The sequence below is a fragment of the Cenococcum geophilum genome (assembly GCF_001692895.1).
Source record: "Cenococcum geophilum 1.58 unplaced genomic scaffold K441scaffold_42, whole genome shotgun sequence".
Lineage (NCBI taxonomy): Eukaryota > Fungi > Ascomycota > Dothideomycetes > Gloniales > Gloniaceae > Cenococcum > Cenococcum geophilum.
The window spans coordinates 1,226,174-1,243,868 of NW_027137600.1; the positions used below are offsets into that span (position 1 = coordinate 1,226,174).

The 17,695-nt window shown below is 48.7% G+C and overlaps 7 protein-coding genes across 7 annotated transcripts; 3 read left to right on the forward strand and 4 right to left on the reverse strand.

Annotated features, from left to right (window-relative positions):
* Nucleotides 1-273: 273 nt before the first annotated feature.
* K441DRAFT_576616 (uncharacterized protein) lies at nt 274-1,383 on the reverse strand (the record flags this gene model as incomplete). Its single annotated transcript, XM_067644204.1, has 1 exon — nt 274-1,383. One exon carries the CDS (start codon nt 1,381-1,383, stop codon nt 274-276), a length of 1,110 nt encoding a protein of 369 aa, XP_067500532.1.
* Nucleotides 1,384-1,986: 603 nt separating this feature from the next.
* On the reverse strand, nt 1,987-3,419 carry K441DRAFT_689106 (S-adenosyl-L-methionine-dependent methyltransferase; the record flags this gene model as incomplete). Its single annotated transcript, XM_067652266.1, has 9 exons — nt 1,987-2,020; nt 2,079-2,245; nt 2,313-2,565; nt 2,632-2,769; nt 2,816-2,853; nt 2,951-3,136; nt 3,194-3,216; nt 3,270-3,355; nt 3,403-3,419. The coding sequence occupies 9 exons, from the start codon at nt 3,417-3,419 to the stop codon at nt 1,987-1,989; spliced, it is 942 nt and encodes a 313-aa protein (XP_067500533.1).
* A 2,357-nt stretch (nt 3,420-5,776) lies between these two features.
* On the reverse strand, nt 5,777-6,659 carry K441DRAFT_665295 (uncharacterized protein). Its single transcript, XM_067649476.1, has 3 exons — nt 6,538-6,659; nt 6,299-6,485; nt 5,777-6,229 (listed from the first exon to the last, which is right to left on the reverse strand). Exons 1-3 carry the CDS (start codon nt 6,622-6,624, stop codon nt 5,853-5,855), a joined length of 651 nt encoding a protein of 216 aa, XP_067500534.1. The 5' UTR covers nt 6,625-6,659; the 3' UTR covers nt 5,777-5,852.
* A 230-nt stretch (nt 6,660-6,889) lies between these two features.
* Nucleotides 6,890-8,015, forward strand: K441DRAFT_576677 (uncharacterized protein; the record flags this gene model as incomplete). Its single annotated transcript, XM_067644207.1, has 3 exons — nt 6,890-7,114; nt 7,221-7,594; nt 7,643-8,015. 3 exons carry the CDS (start codon nt 6,890-6,892, stop codon nt 8,013-8,015), a joined length of 972 nt encoding a protein of 323 aa, XP_067500535.1.
* K441DRAFT_665296 (uncharacterized protein) lies at nt 7,824-9,133 on the reverse strand. The gene is made up of 3 exons (XM_067649477.1): nt 8,832-9,133; nt 8,023-8,754; nt 7,824-7,959 (listed from the first exon to the last, which is right to left on the reverse strand). The coding sequence occupies exons 1-2, from the start codon at nt 9,060-9,062 to the stop codon at nt 8,107-8,109; spliced, it is 879 nt and encodes a 292-aa protein (XP_067500536.1). The 5' UTR covers nt 9,063-9,133; the 3' UTR covers nt 7,824-7,959; nt 8,023-8,106.
* A 3,798-nt stretch (nt 9,134-12,931) lies between these two features.
* K441DRAFT_665300 (uncharacterized protein) lies at nt 12,932-13,961 on the forward strand. The gene has a single exon (XM_067649478.1). It carries the CDS (start codon nt 13,432-13,434, stop codon nt 13,831-13,833), a length of 402 nt encoding a protein of 133 aa, XP_067500537.1. The 5' UTR covers nt 12,932-13,431; the 3' UTR covers nt 13,834-13,961.
* Nucleotides 13,962-14,873: 912 nt separating this feature from the next.
* Nucleotides 14,874-17,330, forward strand: K441DRAFT_616838 (uncharacterized protein; the record flags this gene model as incomplete). Its single annotated transcript, XM_067645761.1, has 2 exons — nt 14,874-16,656; nt 16,711-17,330. Exons 1-2 carry the CDS (start codon nt 15,327-15,329, stop codon nt 17,328-17,330), a joined length of 1,950 nt encoding a protein of 649 aa, XP_067500538.1. The 5' UTR covers nt 14,874-15,326.
* Between the last annotated feature and the right edge of the window lie 365 nt (nt 17,331-17,695).

Below are 17,695 nucleotides of genomic sequence, written 5' to 3' on the forward strand. Positions count from 1 at the left end.
CCTGGCAGAGGACATGGACAGCGTAAGAGGTAATTCATGCGGCGTCCGGAGGTTCATTTTCACCGTTCAAGGAGTATGAAAAATGATCTTGTAAATAGTTCTACTAATGTACGTACCTAATTCAAACGGAAAAAGAAGGCCACGCCATGCAATATCTAAACCTATAAACCCAACACCTTCAATGCATATAGCCATCTATCAGTAACCTCTCTAAACTTAGTTTCTGCATCACATCACCTCTCTCCACTCGATTTTCGCATCCAATAACTTCTCTCAACTCGGCTTCTGCACCCCATCCAATCCGCGCATAATACCATCCGCAATCTCCCCAGCCCTCCCCTCCACAGTCCTCATATCCATCCTTTCCACCGCCAGATTCACACACTCCATGACCTCCCTCTCCTGCACCACCTCTCCCATCACCTCCCCCTCCGTGCACCAATACTCCTCCACCACCCCCCTCAACCCCTTATCCCTAACCAACGCATTCCGCAACACCCCTAGCGCCCGCAACCGATGCAGCGCGTCCTCCACCGCCCGCGTGCTCTCCTCCACGCGCTCCGCGACGCTCGGCCCAGCCGCCAACCACCGATTCGACGCCGTCAGCCACAGCGCGAGGCCGAGCGCCGCGTCCGTGGCGGCCACCGCAACGCACCGCAGCACCCTGACGCGCCAGAAGGCGAAATCCAGCGCCGCGACGACGGCCGCGTGGCGGTTGCGCCGCACGTCGTAGCGGGCGACGTACGCGACCTCGGCGACGAGTAGGGCGGCGCCGGCCAGCGCGGCGTGGGTGCGCCAGCGGCGGCCCTCGGGCCCGCAGAGCACGCTGCTCGTCGCGGCGCCCAGCACGGCCAGGTGCAGCAGGTGCGGGGCCAGCAGGCGCGGGAGCGCGTACGCGAGGTACGAGAGCGGGTCGTCAGGCCCGCAGAAGGGGCAGTGCGCCAGCGCGTCCGGGCCGAAGAGGAGGTACAGCAGCCTGGCGTCCGCGCTGGCGAACCGGGCTTTCAGCGCGTTGTCGAGCGGCGTCAGCGGTCGGAGCAGCGCCAGCCGCGCGAACAGCACGTCGGTCGGGATTTGGAGCCGCGACTGCGTTTTCAGGAAGATGTTCTCCGGTGCGAGGGCCGGGAGCGTGGCGAGGAGCGCGATGGTCGCCGATGCGAAGAGGAGGTGCTGTGCTGTTTGGACTTTTTTGGGGACCGGCCGGATGGGCACGCGCGGGTTGCGCGAGGGCGAGCGGAGCGATTGGATGAAGGCGACGAGTTTGGGGAAGAGGAAGGGCCCGAAGAGTGTGAGGAGCGTGCGGAGAGAGGGGTCGAGGAAGGTGAGGCGCGGGACGAGGTAGAAGCTGCAGACGTAGAATATTATGGTTTGCCAGGCGGCCATGGTTGCGGCATGAGGGCTAGATAGACGAGATAGGACGAGACGGGAGGAAGAGATAGGACGAGACGGGAGGACGAAATAGGAGGACGAGATGGGAGGAGAGGCTGGTTGTGGTGAGGCGCTCGTAGAGGATTGGGGCGTGTATGGGGTTTTGAAGAGGTTCGGTGGTGGTTCGTTGATTGTGATCCTGGTCAAAACGTGGCCATTGTTTTCGGTCCATATAAAATGCACCTGGAATACGAATTACCATATATAAATTCAGGCCTCTCCAATTTAATTCCGGGCTTATAAAATGTCAAATTTCGTAATATTCATTGGTATATAATAATTATGGCTGGTGGGCCAACACATCCTATTTGACATCACAGTCGACATGAGCTCCTGCGATTCAGTCATAATACCTCGCTTCCTCCCGGTAGCAAACAATCCGGCCTCGTCGTTCACAATGTGTTGCCGGTGTTTGAGAACGACCGTTTACCGCATCGATATTCTTGCCCTTGACATTGGCGCTACAAGGAGTACCACATACATGGCTAATATCATTTAAACTCCAGGAAAGAGACAACTCCTAACAGATTGAAGTAATACTGTTGTACCAACTTTTATCTACGCTTCCGGCTTTTGTCCACATACTATATGCCTGTGACAGTCATCGTGTTAGAACGCGTCTCTATTTGCGGCTCTCAGAATGCACTCACAGATCAATTTGTGCATGAATGGCTTTGCTCTTCAGCTCTTTCCTAACCTTTGCGATCAAAACATCGGCTTCCTGGAGAGGCCATTCCAGGACACGTGTCAAGAGTCGATACGAGAATCCCTCGAGTCCGTCGAGAATCTGAACGAGATTGAATAGACCAACTTCTTTCTATAGAAATCCGACCATGTAATATTAGTCACAGCATCGATCCAAAGATTTTGATCACAGAGCCTACCTTTTGTTTATCCTTAGCCCAAGGGCCGATGGGGAGCTTGACTTTTTCATGGTGGATATTTGTGAACCCTGCATCTTTCACCCATCCTTCAAGAAGCGGACCTGGACTTGGTTCACGACCATTCTTGCGGGATGCGTCAAGTAGAATATCGACCCATTTTGATGTGTTGCTGTCATCCTTGAGCGTATCGTCGTCTGAGTAATACTTCAGGTTAAAATCCTGAAATTCTACCCAACCACCAGGCTTCACGTTTCTAGATGTGATGTCGACGTTAGCGCAAGTTCATGGGCAAGTGCCATAATTGAGATGGTTGACTAACTCGAGGGTGCTCTTGACCAGGCCAGGCCAATCCTTGATTGCAGAGCATAAGTATCTGCAAAATATGTAATCAAATGGCTCTGAATATGCCCAGGCACTCTCCACATCATCCACCTCAAACTTGACATTCGGTGGGACCCTAACTACGTAAGCAGATTTGTCTTGTAAACGCGCATTTGACATACCATGAAGGCTGCATCGGACTAAGATCATTACCCAAGATCTACACCGTTCTTAGCATCGATTTACATCGAGTAAATGGCAGAGGTGAACGCTGAGGTTAATTACCTCGGCTCCTGGGTGGCTTTCGCCTATCACACTATCAGCATACGCCCAAAAGCAATGTCCCAGATAGACATACCCATTTCTATCGCCCATATACCGGTTCCAGTACCAACATCTAGTATTTTGAGGGCGCCGCCTTTCTTGATTGGTGCCAAGTACAGCCTGTCGCCCAAAGCTTTCTTGAATAGAAAGTGAGCAATATCTAGCCGTTCTTGCTCAGCCTACTCGACCACATAGTCAGCGAAGCCCTTGCGGCCAGTTGAAGAAGCACATGTTACCTCGTCATTTGGCAGGATGTAGACTGCCACAGAAATTAGTGACTGTGCATTTAAGACGGAGCATTTCCGACAATACCTCCTGGCCGGAATGCGTGGTAGCGGCGGCCATTTTCAGTTGGGTAATTTGTTACGCTCGAAGAAAGGGAGGTAGTAAAGGAGGCGCTTGGTTACATTCAGAAATTTGTCATTTCAGAAGGACGATAGAACACATACAGTTCATCGCCATAGTCTCCTAGAGATGAATCTGCATCATTTGGGAGGTGCTATAAGAAGCCTCGGTATTAGACAATTTTTTGGCGCAAAATAAATCAAATAAGTGCGACCTTTGGCCAGTCGGAAATTCTTCATCTCTTTGAATGATCGAACAGTGAAGGAAATTGAAAATTTGCTGGGACATACATCAGGGTCAATTTCAATAGGAGCAGGCTGAGCAGCGGAAGTGGATGCCATTTTTAACCTAGACCTTGGCGCCGCCGGCCTTCAAATGGTATTTCTGCTTGTTTGCGGCAATCTTAAATCAGACGATATGGTGGTCAGTATTTGAAGTTGAAGATAGCACGGGTGGCGGCAGTCGGGCGGTATTGATAGCGGTTAGGCCTTTGGGCCCTCCGTGCGACCATGAAGCTGGATATAGTCAAAGGTCGGAGCATCTACAAGAAGGGTGAGTTGCAGTTTGATCATGCACCCATGCCTGTAAGCGGAGGGAAGACGCTTCGGCTGACTTTGTTTTCCCATTCCCCCTGCACAGGCGTAAATGCAATTCTTTCTCTCATCCCACTCTCCACGCATTCTTCAAGCCCCAACTCTGTTAATGATTCTTCGTAGTTATCCTGAACCGCTGCCATCATTTGCCATCACCTCTCCTGTAATGAATATGCTGGGAAAATTGCCTTTTGCTTGCCCGAATCCGATAAATATCCTGATCCTCGTATTTCACACAGACCAAAAACCTCTTTCCGAACTTCCATGCGCCAAATAGTCTCCCTACCGGTCGAGTTTCCTAATCAATTTTGCTCCGTCATTTCTTTGGAGGCGACGCTGTGCCATATGCACGTGGAGGTGCAGAAGAACCAACTGGCCTTTTCAGTGTGGAAACCGAATTACCTAGCAGCCAACCTATGAGGCCATCTAATCAACAAGATCTTTCATGCTCGAACGACTGTGCCGCATCCACTCCCACCGGCCGGGCGGCAGTTGTGAAAATTCTCCCATGGAATCTTCTGGCTCCCTGGCTCCCCCGTTTTCTGTACTAATTTAAGCAAAGGCGGCTCCCGGTCAACGATCTTGCCGGCTATAGGGCTAAAAGTGTATAAGGTTTATTTATAGTAAATATAGACTATCGTCTAACTGACTTTGAAATAAACTTTCTTCGCATATAGCGAGTCTCAGGGGTGTCGATACTCGCAACCGAATACCCGGCATTGACGTCTTCGGCTGGCTCGGCATAATACCGCGTAATATCGGCAAAAAACAAACAGGGTAGACCATGTCATTGATCAAGCCATGTTCAGAAGTCGCAGCGTCTGATAGCTGCTGGTTTATGCTCCAATGTCTGTAGTTAGGAGGGTGCAATGAAGAATCTTGATGGGCCCAATTAGCTTCAAGAATGACTCCTGTATCGGGGGTTTAGGGAGCCAATAGATCTCTCGGCTGATGCCTAATTTGTCTGACAAGACCCGTGTCAGAAAACGTGCGCTGATCTAGTCCAACCATTCTTCTTTTCTTTGCCGCGTACGGCTCCGGATATTCACAGCCCCGCAAATGTGACCAGCCTCGTAACCACGTTCTTCTCTTCGTCATTAGGTAATCTTCCTGTGAGCTCAGAGAAATTTCGGCGGGGATTTAGAGCAGCTGAATCCGTAGCTACTTGACTCGTAATGAGCCTACTGTGAAATTTATTGAGCAAATTATCTTTAAGCTCTTACAGATACCAGCGAGAAATCACCTCTTGCTATGGCCCCAAAACAAAATTACGTTCAATACTGAAAGAACTAAGTATTGACTAGGGTACGTGATTTCTGATAAATAAGCTCTTTCAAGCTTCTTCAGTGTCTCGGCAGCAATGAGCCAGAGCACTTTCTTGGGACACAATAGGACAGCTTTGCTGCTGCTTTCAGAACTATGCTTGGAGATCTGGGCAAATAGATGGAAGTGTCATGNTTGGTTAGCTTACCGGAACATTGTCGGCCCTGGTTTTCTAGTTGATAATTCTTCGCTCACCAACAAGCTTCGTCCTTCACTTTCCTCCATGGACTCAGGCCTAGCAGTGGTCGGATTTAACCAATTCCGACAATATTCCTTGGGACTTCTAGTACCTTACCAGAAATGCTATTTCGTACCCCGTATCTTGCTAAAAAAGGAGGAGCCAGCATCCTCACAAGCTTGTAGAGTACCAGCAAACATGGCGCTATCGAAGACTCGGAGATCACTACTTTCCAAGGTCACGAGCTCAAAATGACCGCCTATATCGAAGCAAGACCTGCCAAGGTCATCTCACTCGTGTTGCAGTGTCTAAGCGAAAGCCTTGAAGACTTTGCGTCAAATTGATGAGAAACATTTCAGAATTCACAGGAAATATTTAGTGGAGCACAATTCTACGTAATAATTTTATAGACCTCAGTCCTAGTATCTGTTCGTGATATCGTATGCACATGTACAATTACAACTCCTTTCGGCCTGCCTCAGTCTGCTGAGAAGACTCCGTCCCGCCAGCTGCACCCTTTTGAGGCCCGTCTTTCTGCTGATCCGCGGAGTCTTTGGTCACGAGGGTATAGATCGCTGTGATGGCTTCACTGACAAGCCCTATGACGCTTGCGCATGCAATGTCCCAAATATTGATACTGATGCTGCCACGAGGCGCCCTGGGGAACGATAGAATCCATTCCACATAACCCGGTACCCAACCCTGGGGTATCCAGAACAAAGGCTGCTTGGTATACCAGAGCTGTAAGAAGAAACGGAGGCCGTTGGTGCTTAGCCAGCGGATGGTAGTAACTGTTGTGTCAAAAGACGTTTTAGTGGACCGGATGGAGGAATCTGGAGTGACATATGTCAACACAACTTTATCGAAGTAGCCCTATGGATCATGATCAATAGAATGCGTACCAATCTTCTCAAATTCCGCTACAGCCTTGTCGTACTGTCTCTGCAGCTTCGCCCATTTCGCGAAATTATCCTGCGCGCTGACTCCGTTGAGTTCTCTTTTCAAGCGCACAACCTCACGCTTCATCCGCATCTGTTCATGCGCTGCCCTCGCTGTCTGCGTGGGGAGTTTGCCGTATAGGATCCATAACTAATATTCTGTTAGTCGCCAGTCCGATGACGTGGAGAACCGGGAAGTTTACTAGCTGATTTATTGTGTTCGCACCAAAAGTGTTGAGAAGATGAAGGACTAGCTGAAGAACGAAGACAACCAAAAGAAGAGAAGGCATGTCGGCTTACAGAAAGCCTGAAAGTGTTGTAGGACGTTATGAAGATGTGCGATATTGACTTCATTTGAGAAATGACACATACTGGTCCGAATAATTTTCGCTCGCTCCGGATCGTTAGCTAGGGCTGCCTGCCTAACTCATAAGGCTGAAAAGCATCCCTTAATTCATCTTATTAAATTTACCTTCACAGCAACACCCTCACGAAAAGAGAATATATTACAGCTAATCTTTAATGGCTAGAAAGGCAGATGTTGCTCTATCAACCATGCTACCAAAAAATCATGCTTACGATGCCTTGAATGACTTTTTTAAGGCTCATGAGAACGTCGCGGTAGAAATAGAAATTCTTCCATCTGCTTTAGCTCCGACCGATGCCCTCATCCTGCAAGATGGAATAAATATTGGGATCCCAAAGAAAGTCCTGGTTCAAGCGTATCTCAAAGCTCGCACTATATTCTTCCTTCAGGATGGCAGTTCACCCAGTAAAACAGTAAGTGCTTCAACCATTCCAAGAGATCTAAATTTTAGTTCCTCGCGTTTTCTGTCATTATTTCGAACTGTTAGATTCTTTCCAATATGCTTATGTGATCCATTAGTTGGCGCTCGAAGCTACAAGAATCATACTATTGTTTGATCCCGAACACCTAACAGCGGCCAATTTTCGCAAGAAAAGACTAGTCACGATTCAAAAGGAAGTCACAGGAGGCTTCACGAATACTCTTACTACCGCTGCTCAACAAGAACTGCAGTTTTTGAACAGTATACTGACTTCACCTTTACATCGACAGTCTAAATCACCAACTCTCTGGTATCATCGATATTGGTTATTTTCGAATATTCTGCTCACCACAACTTTGTATGATCCTTTCAATGAGCTATATGACCTACTTGTCAAGTCCGAATTTGATGCCGTGTTCAAGGCAGGAGAGCAGCATCCCAAGAATTACTATGCTTGGCAATACGCGCGAAGGTTGATTGAGCTCCTTATGTCAATCTCACAGCAATCAGAAACTCAGAGCAATCGAGCGCAACTGGATGTTCAGGACATTGTCAATATCTCTGCTACTCGAGTGAAAGATTGGTGCCTCCGCCACCCTAGTGATACTTCGGGCTGGTCTTTCCTTCTCTTCGTCCTTGGGTGTGTTGGCAACTTGCCTACCAGAAAGGACATTATCTCGAATATCTTAGACCTCACATTTGGATTTCGGTGGCAACATGAATCTCTGTGGGCGTTTATACGTACAGCTCTCTCAGATCCTTCTATACTCGCGGATGGCCAAGCTCCACTCGTCGAACGACTATACGGGTATGAAAAAGAAAGAGACAATTACACGACTTCCGTTAGTACTGCCCTCCAGTGGATCGAAACAAATAAAACAACTGTTCCTTAATACAAACGCCAGAACCCTCGAAGGCACCCTAGATACCATCACAAACCGTCAAGTCATGAACAACTGATGGATTATCTAAAGAGTACATGACTCATGTACTCTCGCTTCCCGAAACCGTTTTCCAAATATATTTAAGCGCTTCCCCAGTCCAGCCGACTAGAGACGTAAATCCAGACCCAACAGCAAGGAAATAGTCGTCCATGCAGTATCCCTGCTCGTCGTTTTGCTCATTATGGCTCGCAGGCATACGAATGCTACCGTAGTCTCTGGTATCCGGAATTTGAACAGCCAACGCCGGCTTTATGAGCCTCACTGGCTGTGAATTCCTGGATGAGGAAATCGCGGGGTTCGATATCCGTAGTGATGTCCTCGCCGAGCCGGGCTCGAGTTGCGAGCCCGGAACATAGCCCGTCAGGCTCTTACTCCTAACAAGCAGCCGATTCAACGACTCTTTATCCAACTGGTAGTCAAGGCTCAATGGAGTCTTCACATTACCGTAGGAGCGGAGGTGGAACCAGTTAATCTTGTAAACGCCGTGGGCGTTTACGTACGACTCCCACCGCAAGCAGGCTCCATCTTGCAACTTCAAAGTAGGGAAGTTCTTCTTTCCAGCCTTCGTGGTGGCATCTGGGTGTGGCGGAGTGGGAGATACAGGCAGGTAGTGCGAACGGCGCTCTCTGTGAAATTTGTTGGTTTTGCCGTATATCTCGTTGAGTTTCTTGCCACGGAAAGACGTGACCTATGTTTATCCACATTAGTATGTGCCTACGCTTTACGCTCTTTAAAGCTGGTCTGCCTTTCTGCGAGGCTACTTACGATGTGGAAATGCACGACGTCCTCTTCCTCTTCCGCTGGCCGCGAGCATATGACCACTGGATGGTCAAACATGCCCTCATCAACAGGTCCTTTTCCAAAGACACGCTGAACCGAGTTTTCAGGCGTCTCATGGAACGGAGGGAGGAATAGAATCCGCCCTTGAACCACATCCTCGCTCGCGACCGTGCGAGGCACCGGCTGGAAGGATGACCGCTGCGTTCTGGAAGGCATATCTTCAATCTGGTGCAATTCAAGCGAGCGCAATACTGGCTCCTACATGCTCAAGGTACTTGAGTATATGTGTTCTCGAAGTAGAGGATTATAACAGCTCCAGCCTGGGGCGCTGCCTAACACCCTGTTTGTTCTAACGAGGCTTACAACTGTGCCTCATCGGCCAATTCCTATTAGTAGATGTCTTTCCGCTTCAAATCAGACCGGTTTCATATGTGGGAAACAATTAGCCAGTGGTTCCCACTGCTACGGGAGAGTTTATCGCAGCGCTTAGCTGTGCCGCATGCGGAATTCAAGGAAGTAAACCATAGAACCACTATCTTGTGTACTCCAACAAGTTCTTTGGGGCGAAGGATCCGTGTCCTAAGGCCGCATGATCATGCGCTGTCAAACTTGCTGTGAATGTCTCAATTTTGCGGAGAGCCGAGTCAATTTCCCGAGAAATCTCATAGCTTCACTTGCATCTTATAGAAACACCATTTTAGATTTTATATTATGTTTTCAAACAAGAATAACCTTCTCCTTAAAAAATTATTATGCGTTTGTGGACTACCTCAGCGGACATTCCAGGCAGCCTTATTTCAGCTGAAGAGATCAGCCACCTCTCACCGGTATTTAGTGGAGAAATGTTCTCCAGCATAGGGCTTGAGCTGATACGACTGCATCAAATAAAAGCTACTGTAGGATTAATCTAGAACAGGCAAAGGAAACTACAAATACTAGTCGTCGCAGACTTTCGGTGTAATTATAAGGTATCAAAAGGCAATCAATACGAAAGATGACCCGCCAAACTGCGGCTAGTGCCTGCGCCGCATCTTGGCGCCGACTCTAGCTTCCATAGAGGCTCAAATTCTTCTCTTGCATTCGGGCTCTTGAGGCTTTAGCTCTTCAAGGCGCCAGCTGAAATTTCTTTCAAGGCCAGACTTACTGCATGTGTCCTTGAACTCATCTTGGAGCTCTTGACCATCCACCCAGCGGTTCGATTTGGAGAGAGATGCGTTCTAGGCTAGGCGTATGTGTCGACCGGAAATCTGAGGTCAGAAAGGAGGGACTCGTGTGTAGATTGATCTATGAAGAAAAGAGACTATATATACATGAGGTGGGTGGCGAAACGCTGACGACGACAATTTGTAATTGCCACTGGGACCACATTGCCACCTCGGCCGACAGTATGTGTCCGCCAGTCCTACAAGAAATCACGCAGACAGAAGAGAAAGTGTTCTTCCGGCCACTCAGACCCACAGCTGTCGAAGTGAAAGAGATGATTGGTGAGGCATAGGCTGCGGAGGGAGTAAGGTAACACTTGTGCCATTGGTGAAGCATTTTGAGGTCTCAATCCAAAGAGCACGACGATAGGAATTGAGAGCGACGTAAGCACTCGCATATACTTCAGTGATCCTACATGCATCGGGACAAACCGCCGCCTATGCCTCTGCCGAGAAATGCCGCCGGTCAGGTAGATGCTCGGGTTTACGAGTGTGTGTGACACATCCCACAAAACCAGGCTGGGAAATTGCCAGTCATGGTCATGTGTTTCGTCCCTCGAGTAGCTATTGTCGACATACCGATACGATGGTTTAGTATGATAGATCAGCGGTTTGAGCTTCGGCGTTGAGCGGAACGCTCCACGAGGGTTATACCGAGGGTCATTATGTCCAACATCTGGTGATTTAAGATGCTGAAAATCTAATGTTGTAATGTTTGATACTGCTGGCAGAAATACTTCGTCAAGCCCTAAATACACTGATAGCTTAAGGTTGTCAAGTGAGGGACATTTGTCAATCGGAAGATTAAGAGTGAAGACTCCGAATTATTGCAAGAGGCTCTTGAGCCTCATTATATACACGAGGTGGGTAGCAAAAGGATGACGACGAAGCTGACGATGAAGCTGACGACCTGAATCGGATGTCCTTACCACCGTCTTACTACTGTCTCAGTTACCTACCTTGCCTCGGTCATCGACTCGGTCATCGACTCGGTCACCGACTCGGCCAACGACGTAGTTTACTACCCCTTCCTTATGTATATATAGAGGCTCTAGAGCCACATTCAAATAAACAGAGTTCTCATTCCTGATCGTCCGTTCAACAAAAGCTGACAACTACGATTCGTAATTGCCACTCTGTCGACAACGCCACTCAGTCAGCAATAGGTAATAAGAACAGATCGACAACATTTCAATATGTTGGTAAAGATACCTGTAGACAGTTATGGGACCGGATGAATACCTTTATACCAAAACCTGTAGCCGGTAAGCTGGAGGGAATGTAGTAGATGGTCCTTGCTCTTCAGTGTTAAATGGAGGAATCGAAACCTAGAACAGATATTCAAATTTATCTATTTCAGCTGCGGTAGCTTTAACAGGAGAAGTGCAATAGCTTCGATTTGACCGTCCTGCAAGCTAGACTCTCAACGAGGTATGTGTTCGCGGACGCCTAGTTTTATTTGAACCAGGTCTTTTATGAGCTCCCTGCGAATTTGTATACCTGAAGATAGTGCAGTGATATTCCATAACCAATGATGTTTCTGACGTAATGACGGGTGATAATAGGGCAGCAGTATCTTCACATGCCTTTCCGGTGCATACACATGCCCCCAAGTCAGGCTAAGTGCTTGCCTAAATAGGCAGTTTGGAATATTTACATGGGGGTAAATTCTAAAACCTTTTTTTGTAGGTTAAGTCGTGAATGTTACCTTCAAATTGCCTCTATATTTGCCCATTATCTACAATCAAGGCCTCCCGCGCTTAGAACATGAAGGCGGTATATAGATCCCCACGACATAATGTTGCCCAACAGTATTAAGCCCTAGAGCCCTTCCTCCCTCCCTCCGCGTCCACCACGTGTCCCGCGTTATCCAACCGTTGAACCACCCTCTCTGCCAACTGTATATTGATTGTCGCTCGTTAAATCGATGTAGGAGGCTTGCGACGCAAGGAAGGAAGAATCGCAGAAGGTTTTAATCAGTTCAAACTGCTGAGACGGCGCAGGGGCAGGAGCGTGCGGGAGAGCAGTTAGATGTAGTCGACTGAAGCTGCAGTTAATTGTCTTATGTCAGCTTACAAACATGCCAAACTATCTATTTAGGCAAGCACTAAGCCTGATTTAGGGGCGTTTGTATGCACCGAAAAGGTATGTGAGAATACTACAGCCCTTTTAATAAAATTAATACTGTTAGATTCGGCTCGTTAAACTCTAAATTTTACATTATATAAGTATATAGATATAGAACATAGTTATTAGGCTATAAAGGCCATACAGAGCATTTTACGCAATATCAATTTTGGGGGTTTTTGTCGCCAACTTATTGAATTCACTCTACCGCCCCCTCTCCCGCTCATTTCTGCCGCCTTCTCTTAACGACAAGTCTGGCCACATGTGCCCATACGTCAGACCACCTCGTAGCAATATGAAGAAATGTTTCACACGCAACTTGGATTCGCTTGTTATTACAGAAAAGATGCTGATAGCGCCGGCATATATAAAGGGTGCCGGTTAGTCTTCAGTCATGATCCGATTAATCCAATTCTTCCATCCGCTTGGTACTTTCCGAGTGGCTCTTTCTACTTAACATTTGAAGTCTTATTAGGTCCCAGGCACCATTGTGTTAATGGCGATTCTATTGTTTTAATCTTTGACATATCCTTACTGCACCAAACAGACCATCAAAATGGCTCCTCCAACATCTCGGCCAATGCAGCATATTGATCGCAAGGACTTGTATATGAATCTGGAGGCGCAGGTCCAATACCTGCACTCCTTTCTAGATTTTAGCTCAAGTACGTGATTTTTCTCAAGCAATCGAGTACAAAAACCCAAGCAGCAATCAAAGGTTATTCAGTCAATCTGACATTTAAACGAGCCGGGGGACATCGAAGCCTTGCTATCGGGCTCCAAATATATCAAAACGCTTATTCCTGCTATCGTGAACATTATATACAAAAAACTTCTTCAGTACGACATCACAGCGCGAGCTTTCCAGACACACAGCACTTCCTACGAAGGACCTGTAGAACAAAACCTCAATGAAGATTCTCCCTAGATCTTGCATAGAAAAATGTTCCTTTGTGAATACCTGAATAAGCTCTGCTCAGACCCCAGCAAGATGGAGTTTTGGGAGTATTTAGATAAGGTGGGGTAAGTGCTTTGACAGTGATTTCACAATACTCGACCTACTATTACTGCCCCCCTTCATAGACCTTCCACTGCCATATGACCCATTGGACTCCCTGTAGCTTATCTTCAATCTCTCAAAACCGTAGACTTGTTTTAATTATATGTTCTACTTGCTTCGCAACCTTCTCGGTTCTTGAAGTTACGATATAATGAAGTGGGAAGTGGCCTTGATGCTAACATTTTGAAATAATAAAATGATGCATGTCAGTTGCGGCCGTCAGCATCCTCTGCATGTGGAGTACGTCCATATTGGTGTCACCCCCTCCTTCATTCAGGACATACTCAGCGAAGCGCTGCTTTCACATCCACGTCTCAAGCTCGACCGCAAAATAGCACCCATCAAGGCGCTAGGTAAGGTTATTCGGATCCAGAACGACTTATTTGCTAAGTGGTATGTGAGAGATGGCGACGAGTTTGAGAAAGAGGGATATCTTCACCGAAAGAAGATATTGCACGATGAAAGCGAGAGTGGGAGCGAGAGCGAGGGGGATGTTAATGCGGAGACTGTTGGCTGTCCGTTCAAAGGTATGGGTGCAGGGATGGAGAGAATATCTATGGGAGACGATGCACCTATGAAGAATGGTACACTACAGTAGAGGTGCAGGTCGACCAAAGCGATGCTTCTGTAACCCCGGCGAGTACGCCAACTCTTCCGACTGGTCTGTCGTTGGCTAACTCACAAAGTGCATCGACAATGGCGCCAAGTCCTTGATCGGTGTCTGTGAGCGGGATTCCTAGAGCTGTTGGCAGCCGTTGATTATTTTGTCATTCTTCGTCATCTTTGTAATATCACGTTTCATCTGCCAAGGCCGAACATCACGTGTGAGCCATTAACGAATCAGCGTAGGGGTTTGGACGTCGGTCATAGCTGGTTAGTAGGCATCAAGTATAAATCTACTCGTATCTCGTTTGAGTCATTCAGCCGAAGTTTAAGCGCTCTATCCAAGTCACGTTGACAACAGGACGCTCGAAGTGGTGATGTTTCACAGGCGTGGGATGCGTGGTGTTGAAAGGAGTAATGGCGTACGCCCACAATCTTAGGGCAGGAAGTGCTGGCTCGGAAAAGGTCGCCCCAAGGAAACTTGGCGTACCACCCCGGCTGATACGATCGCCTGAAACCTGCGCATGTCAAGTCCGTTTGTTGGGGGTCCGAATTGGCATCTGACGACTCTGTGTGTGGGAGCCTGATACGCCGCCTAGGAACAGGGGAAGTCGCTTGGAGAACCAATTCACCCGCTATCACTCAAGCATAACATGCCAGTCAGACGGCCATTAAGCTCGAGTGGGCGACTAGGTCTGCGGTCATATCACATACATTGCCCCAGATATTGGTAAGACGGTTGAAAAAGGCATAAGAAACACCGCTGCGGTGCGGATATCTGCAACTCGTGAGGCTTTCGAGGCAGGCAACATGCTATCACCGCCAAGGTAGCATTCCGTGGGCCTTCGAGAATGGTACAACAGGGCGCCCGCGCAGGAGCCAGCCCAGTAAGGGCCAATGATGGGCAGCAGACGGGGAGCCAAGGCGGGAATCCATGCTGCTGCGTCAGTAGCGGATTATTTTTGGCATAGTCCCAAATTGAGGCGAGCCCATCTTCCGAAAGGCTCATCGCCCCCGTCCTCAACTCCAACCTTTCATCACCACCGCGCGCCAACATACTCCCACCCGCCACCACAACCCCTCCCTCCACGCACAACACTTGCGACCGTATTTTTCTTCAAGACAGAGCTACAACGAGTCTTCCACTTTCCGATTCACGATTTATAAATTACATAATCCTTCTGGAACCTGCTATTCTGGCTTATCTAGCCGTCCCGTTTGTCTTCCACATACTGAAGCCCTCCACCTACGCACTGCCGTAACGAACCTTCTCTTCTTCCACTCCTTTTTTTTACCTTTAATGAATACTTCCTTTAATCTCCCACCCTTTTAGCTTTCGCTATCGCAAAGCGAACACTGCCGACACCCTTCCCGTCGACGTCACTACTCTGCGGCGCGGCGCGGCATAGCTTTCCCACGATTCACTACACTGGAATAGCCGCTATTACAGATGATCGCTGCTTCGTCTAGGCAACCGTTTTCCTCATCATGCAGTCCATGTTTCGCCTCCCGTGGAGCTCCGAGCCACCAGGCGACAAGATCATGGAGAAGTCAGCCTTCCACAAGCCTCGCCACGTTCCTGTCGTCGAGATCCCACTGCTGAATAAGCTTAAGAGAAAGAGGACAGATAGCCCAGAGCCCTCGAACCCGCATAATGCGCACATAGTGAAGAAGTGGAAATGCGCGCGCGGCGAAGTAAAGCCTGCTGTGATAGATGTTGGAGATTCCGGCCGCCCACATATTGTTGACGGGATCGCGCCTGAAGTCTCCGAACCTGTGAAAGCCCAAGAGGACACCGGCGCACCGGCACTTCGAGGAAAGTCAAGCTTGCCAATGACTGGGGAAACACTCGAGGAAGGCATCATCAAGACTAAATTCACTGAAAGCCCACATCCTTCTAGCACTTCACCTGACACGGCGCCTATTAATAACAACACAGTCGCTATGGGAACGCCTCTTTCGCAACTTCAACAAGCTATCGAAGCCCAGTTTAATTATGAGATCTTGCTTAAGCATAACGAGTTGCGCCTCATAGAACAGGAGCTCGGCAAGTGCCAGGTTGCCTTGGAACAGTTAAGACGTTGCCAGCTGATCCCGTATCCGGGAACTGAGTCGTTTTCCGAAAATGTTAGCAACGGTGTTGGCCCTGCACTAAAGCCACGGAGTGGTTTCACACAGCCAACGCACCCTGCACCTTGGGGAGTAACAGACGGTCCTTACACTCGGCATTATGCTAAGTGGTTGATTCCGGATCCGAAATTTGACTCCGTACCTCAACAATCGGGTTTCGGTCATGGGCAGAGTTACTCCGGAGCAGGCGAGGGGCGGACAACACGTGGAAGCTTTGCGGAATATCCGACTGCCGGCAAATCCCGATCTTCACGGACTTCTGCCGGTACGTTGAAATTTCAGGCGCTCGGTGAAAATCCAGCGCCTGTGCAGAAGCAGGATCCTCTGCTGCACAAGCGTTCCACGGATGGACAATGGGTTCGACTGTACTGTGCAGCTTGCAAGCACAGCAACTTTTCCAACACGCAAGGGTTTCTTAACCACTGTCGTATCAAGCACAATCAAGTGTTTAAGAGTCACGATGCAGCTGCTATCGCGTGCGGTGTACCAGTTGATACCAATGAACTCGGCTCTATTCTGCCACCTAACGATTCCACGCCTGCTAATACTGCTACGCCTACAGTCGGCCTCTCTGGTTCTTCTACTCCCGGTTTTGTCCACCCGCTCATTCGATCAAATGCTACCGGACCTGCTAAGAATGTCCCACCTCGGCCAATACCAGCACCGACATCACAGTCGAAAACCCCTGGTCTTTCCACCTCGGCTATCCCAGCGGCTCTTGTTCCCGAAGCAATCTCGCCAGGTATATCCAAGGTTCCATTTATCTCGTCTCCTCAGACACCTTACATGAATGCGCTCCTTCAAAAACGCGGGTTCTCAGGCAACTACAAGCAAATTGTCGAAACAGCTCGTACTCCCATTGATCTCGATAGCCTTGAGACTTCTGACGACGAGGAACGCGATTCAACCGTCCAAACGCCTGTCCACCGTGATTCTAAGGCTGCCACGTCCCAGCAACTCGCCCGACTTCCTGCAAGCGCTGCTACGAATGGCAAGACACCGGTAAGACCCAGTAGCAAAAAAGGTCGGCTTGACCCCGTGCGTCTGCCGCGTACCGCCTTGTATCCGCCTTCAGTTAGCGTCAATGGCATGGCTGGTAATGGTGATCGCAATGTCCCTGAATCGCCTGTCGATCTGAGCCCAAACACTGTGGAGTCAAATCCCGGTCTCATGAGCGATCATGATGATGACGATGATGAAGATGATGCTGATGCGAGATCGGTGCCGCAGCTTGATCGAGATGGCGATTTTGTCTTGGACGACGACGTTATCGTGGAGTATGCGAGTGATGTTGAGGGCGAGGGAGATAGACGGAAAGGCATGGTTGGGTTCGAAAAGGCGGGGCCGTCAAGGAAGAGATAAACCTTTGACAGTTTTGAATGGAGTTCATAGTAGTAAGAGTGTTGTGCCCAAGAAATGATCAGTAGTGCCATGGCTGAGTTACTAAACTTTCTCTCTCTCTATCTCTATCTCTCCCTTTCTACTTTGCTATCTAAAAGATTGTGTTTTATTGGAGCTTTTACGCCTTCGATGCGGTCATCGGCATGGCATTGCAGTCTTTTCCTTTAGCCGAACGGGTGTTATAGAAATTCTGGGAGGGAGGCTTGCACGTCTATTTCTCTTTCTCTCATTATGGTATGGTGTAAACGGATGGGGTGGGTATGGGATGGTCTAGTGATTGAAATTTCCGGCTGGCTGGATGGTTGGGTGGGTGGCTATGTTACTCC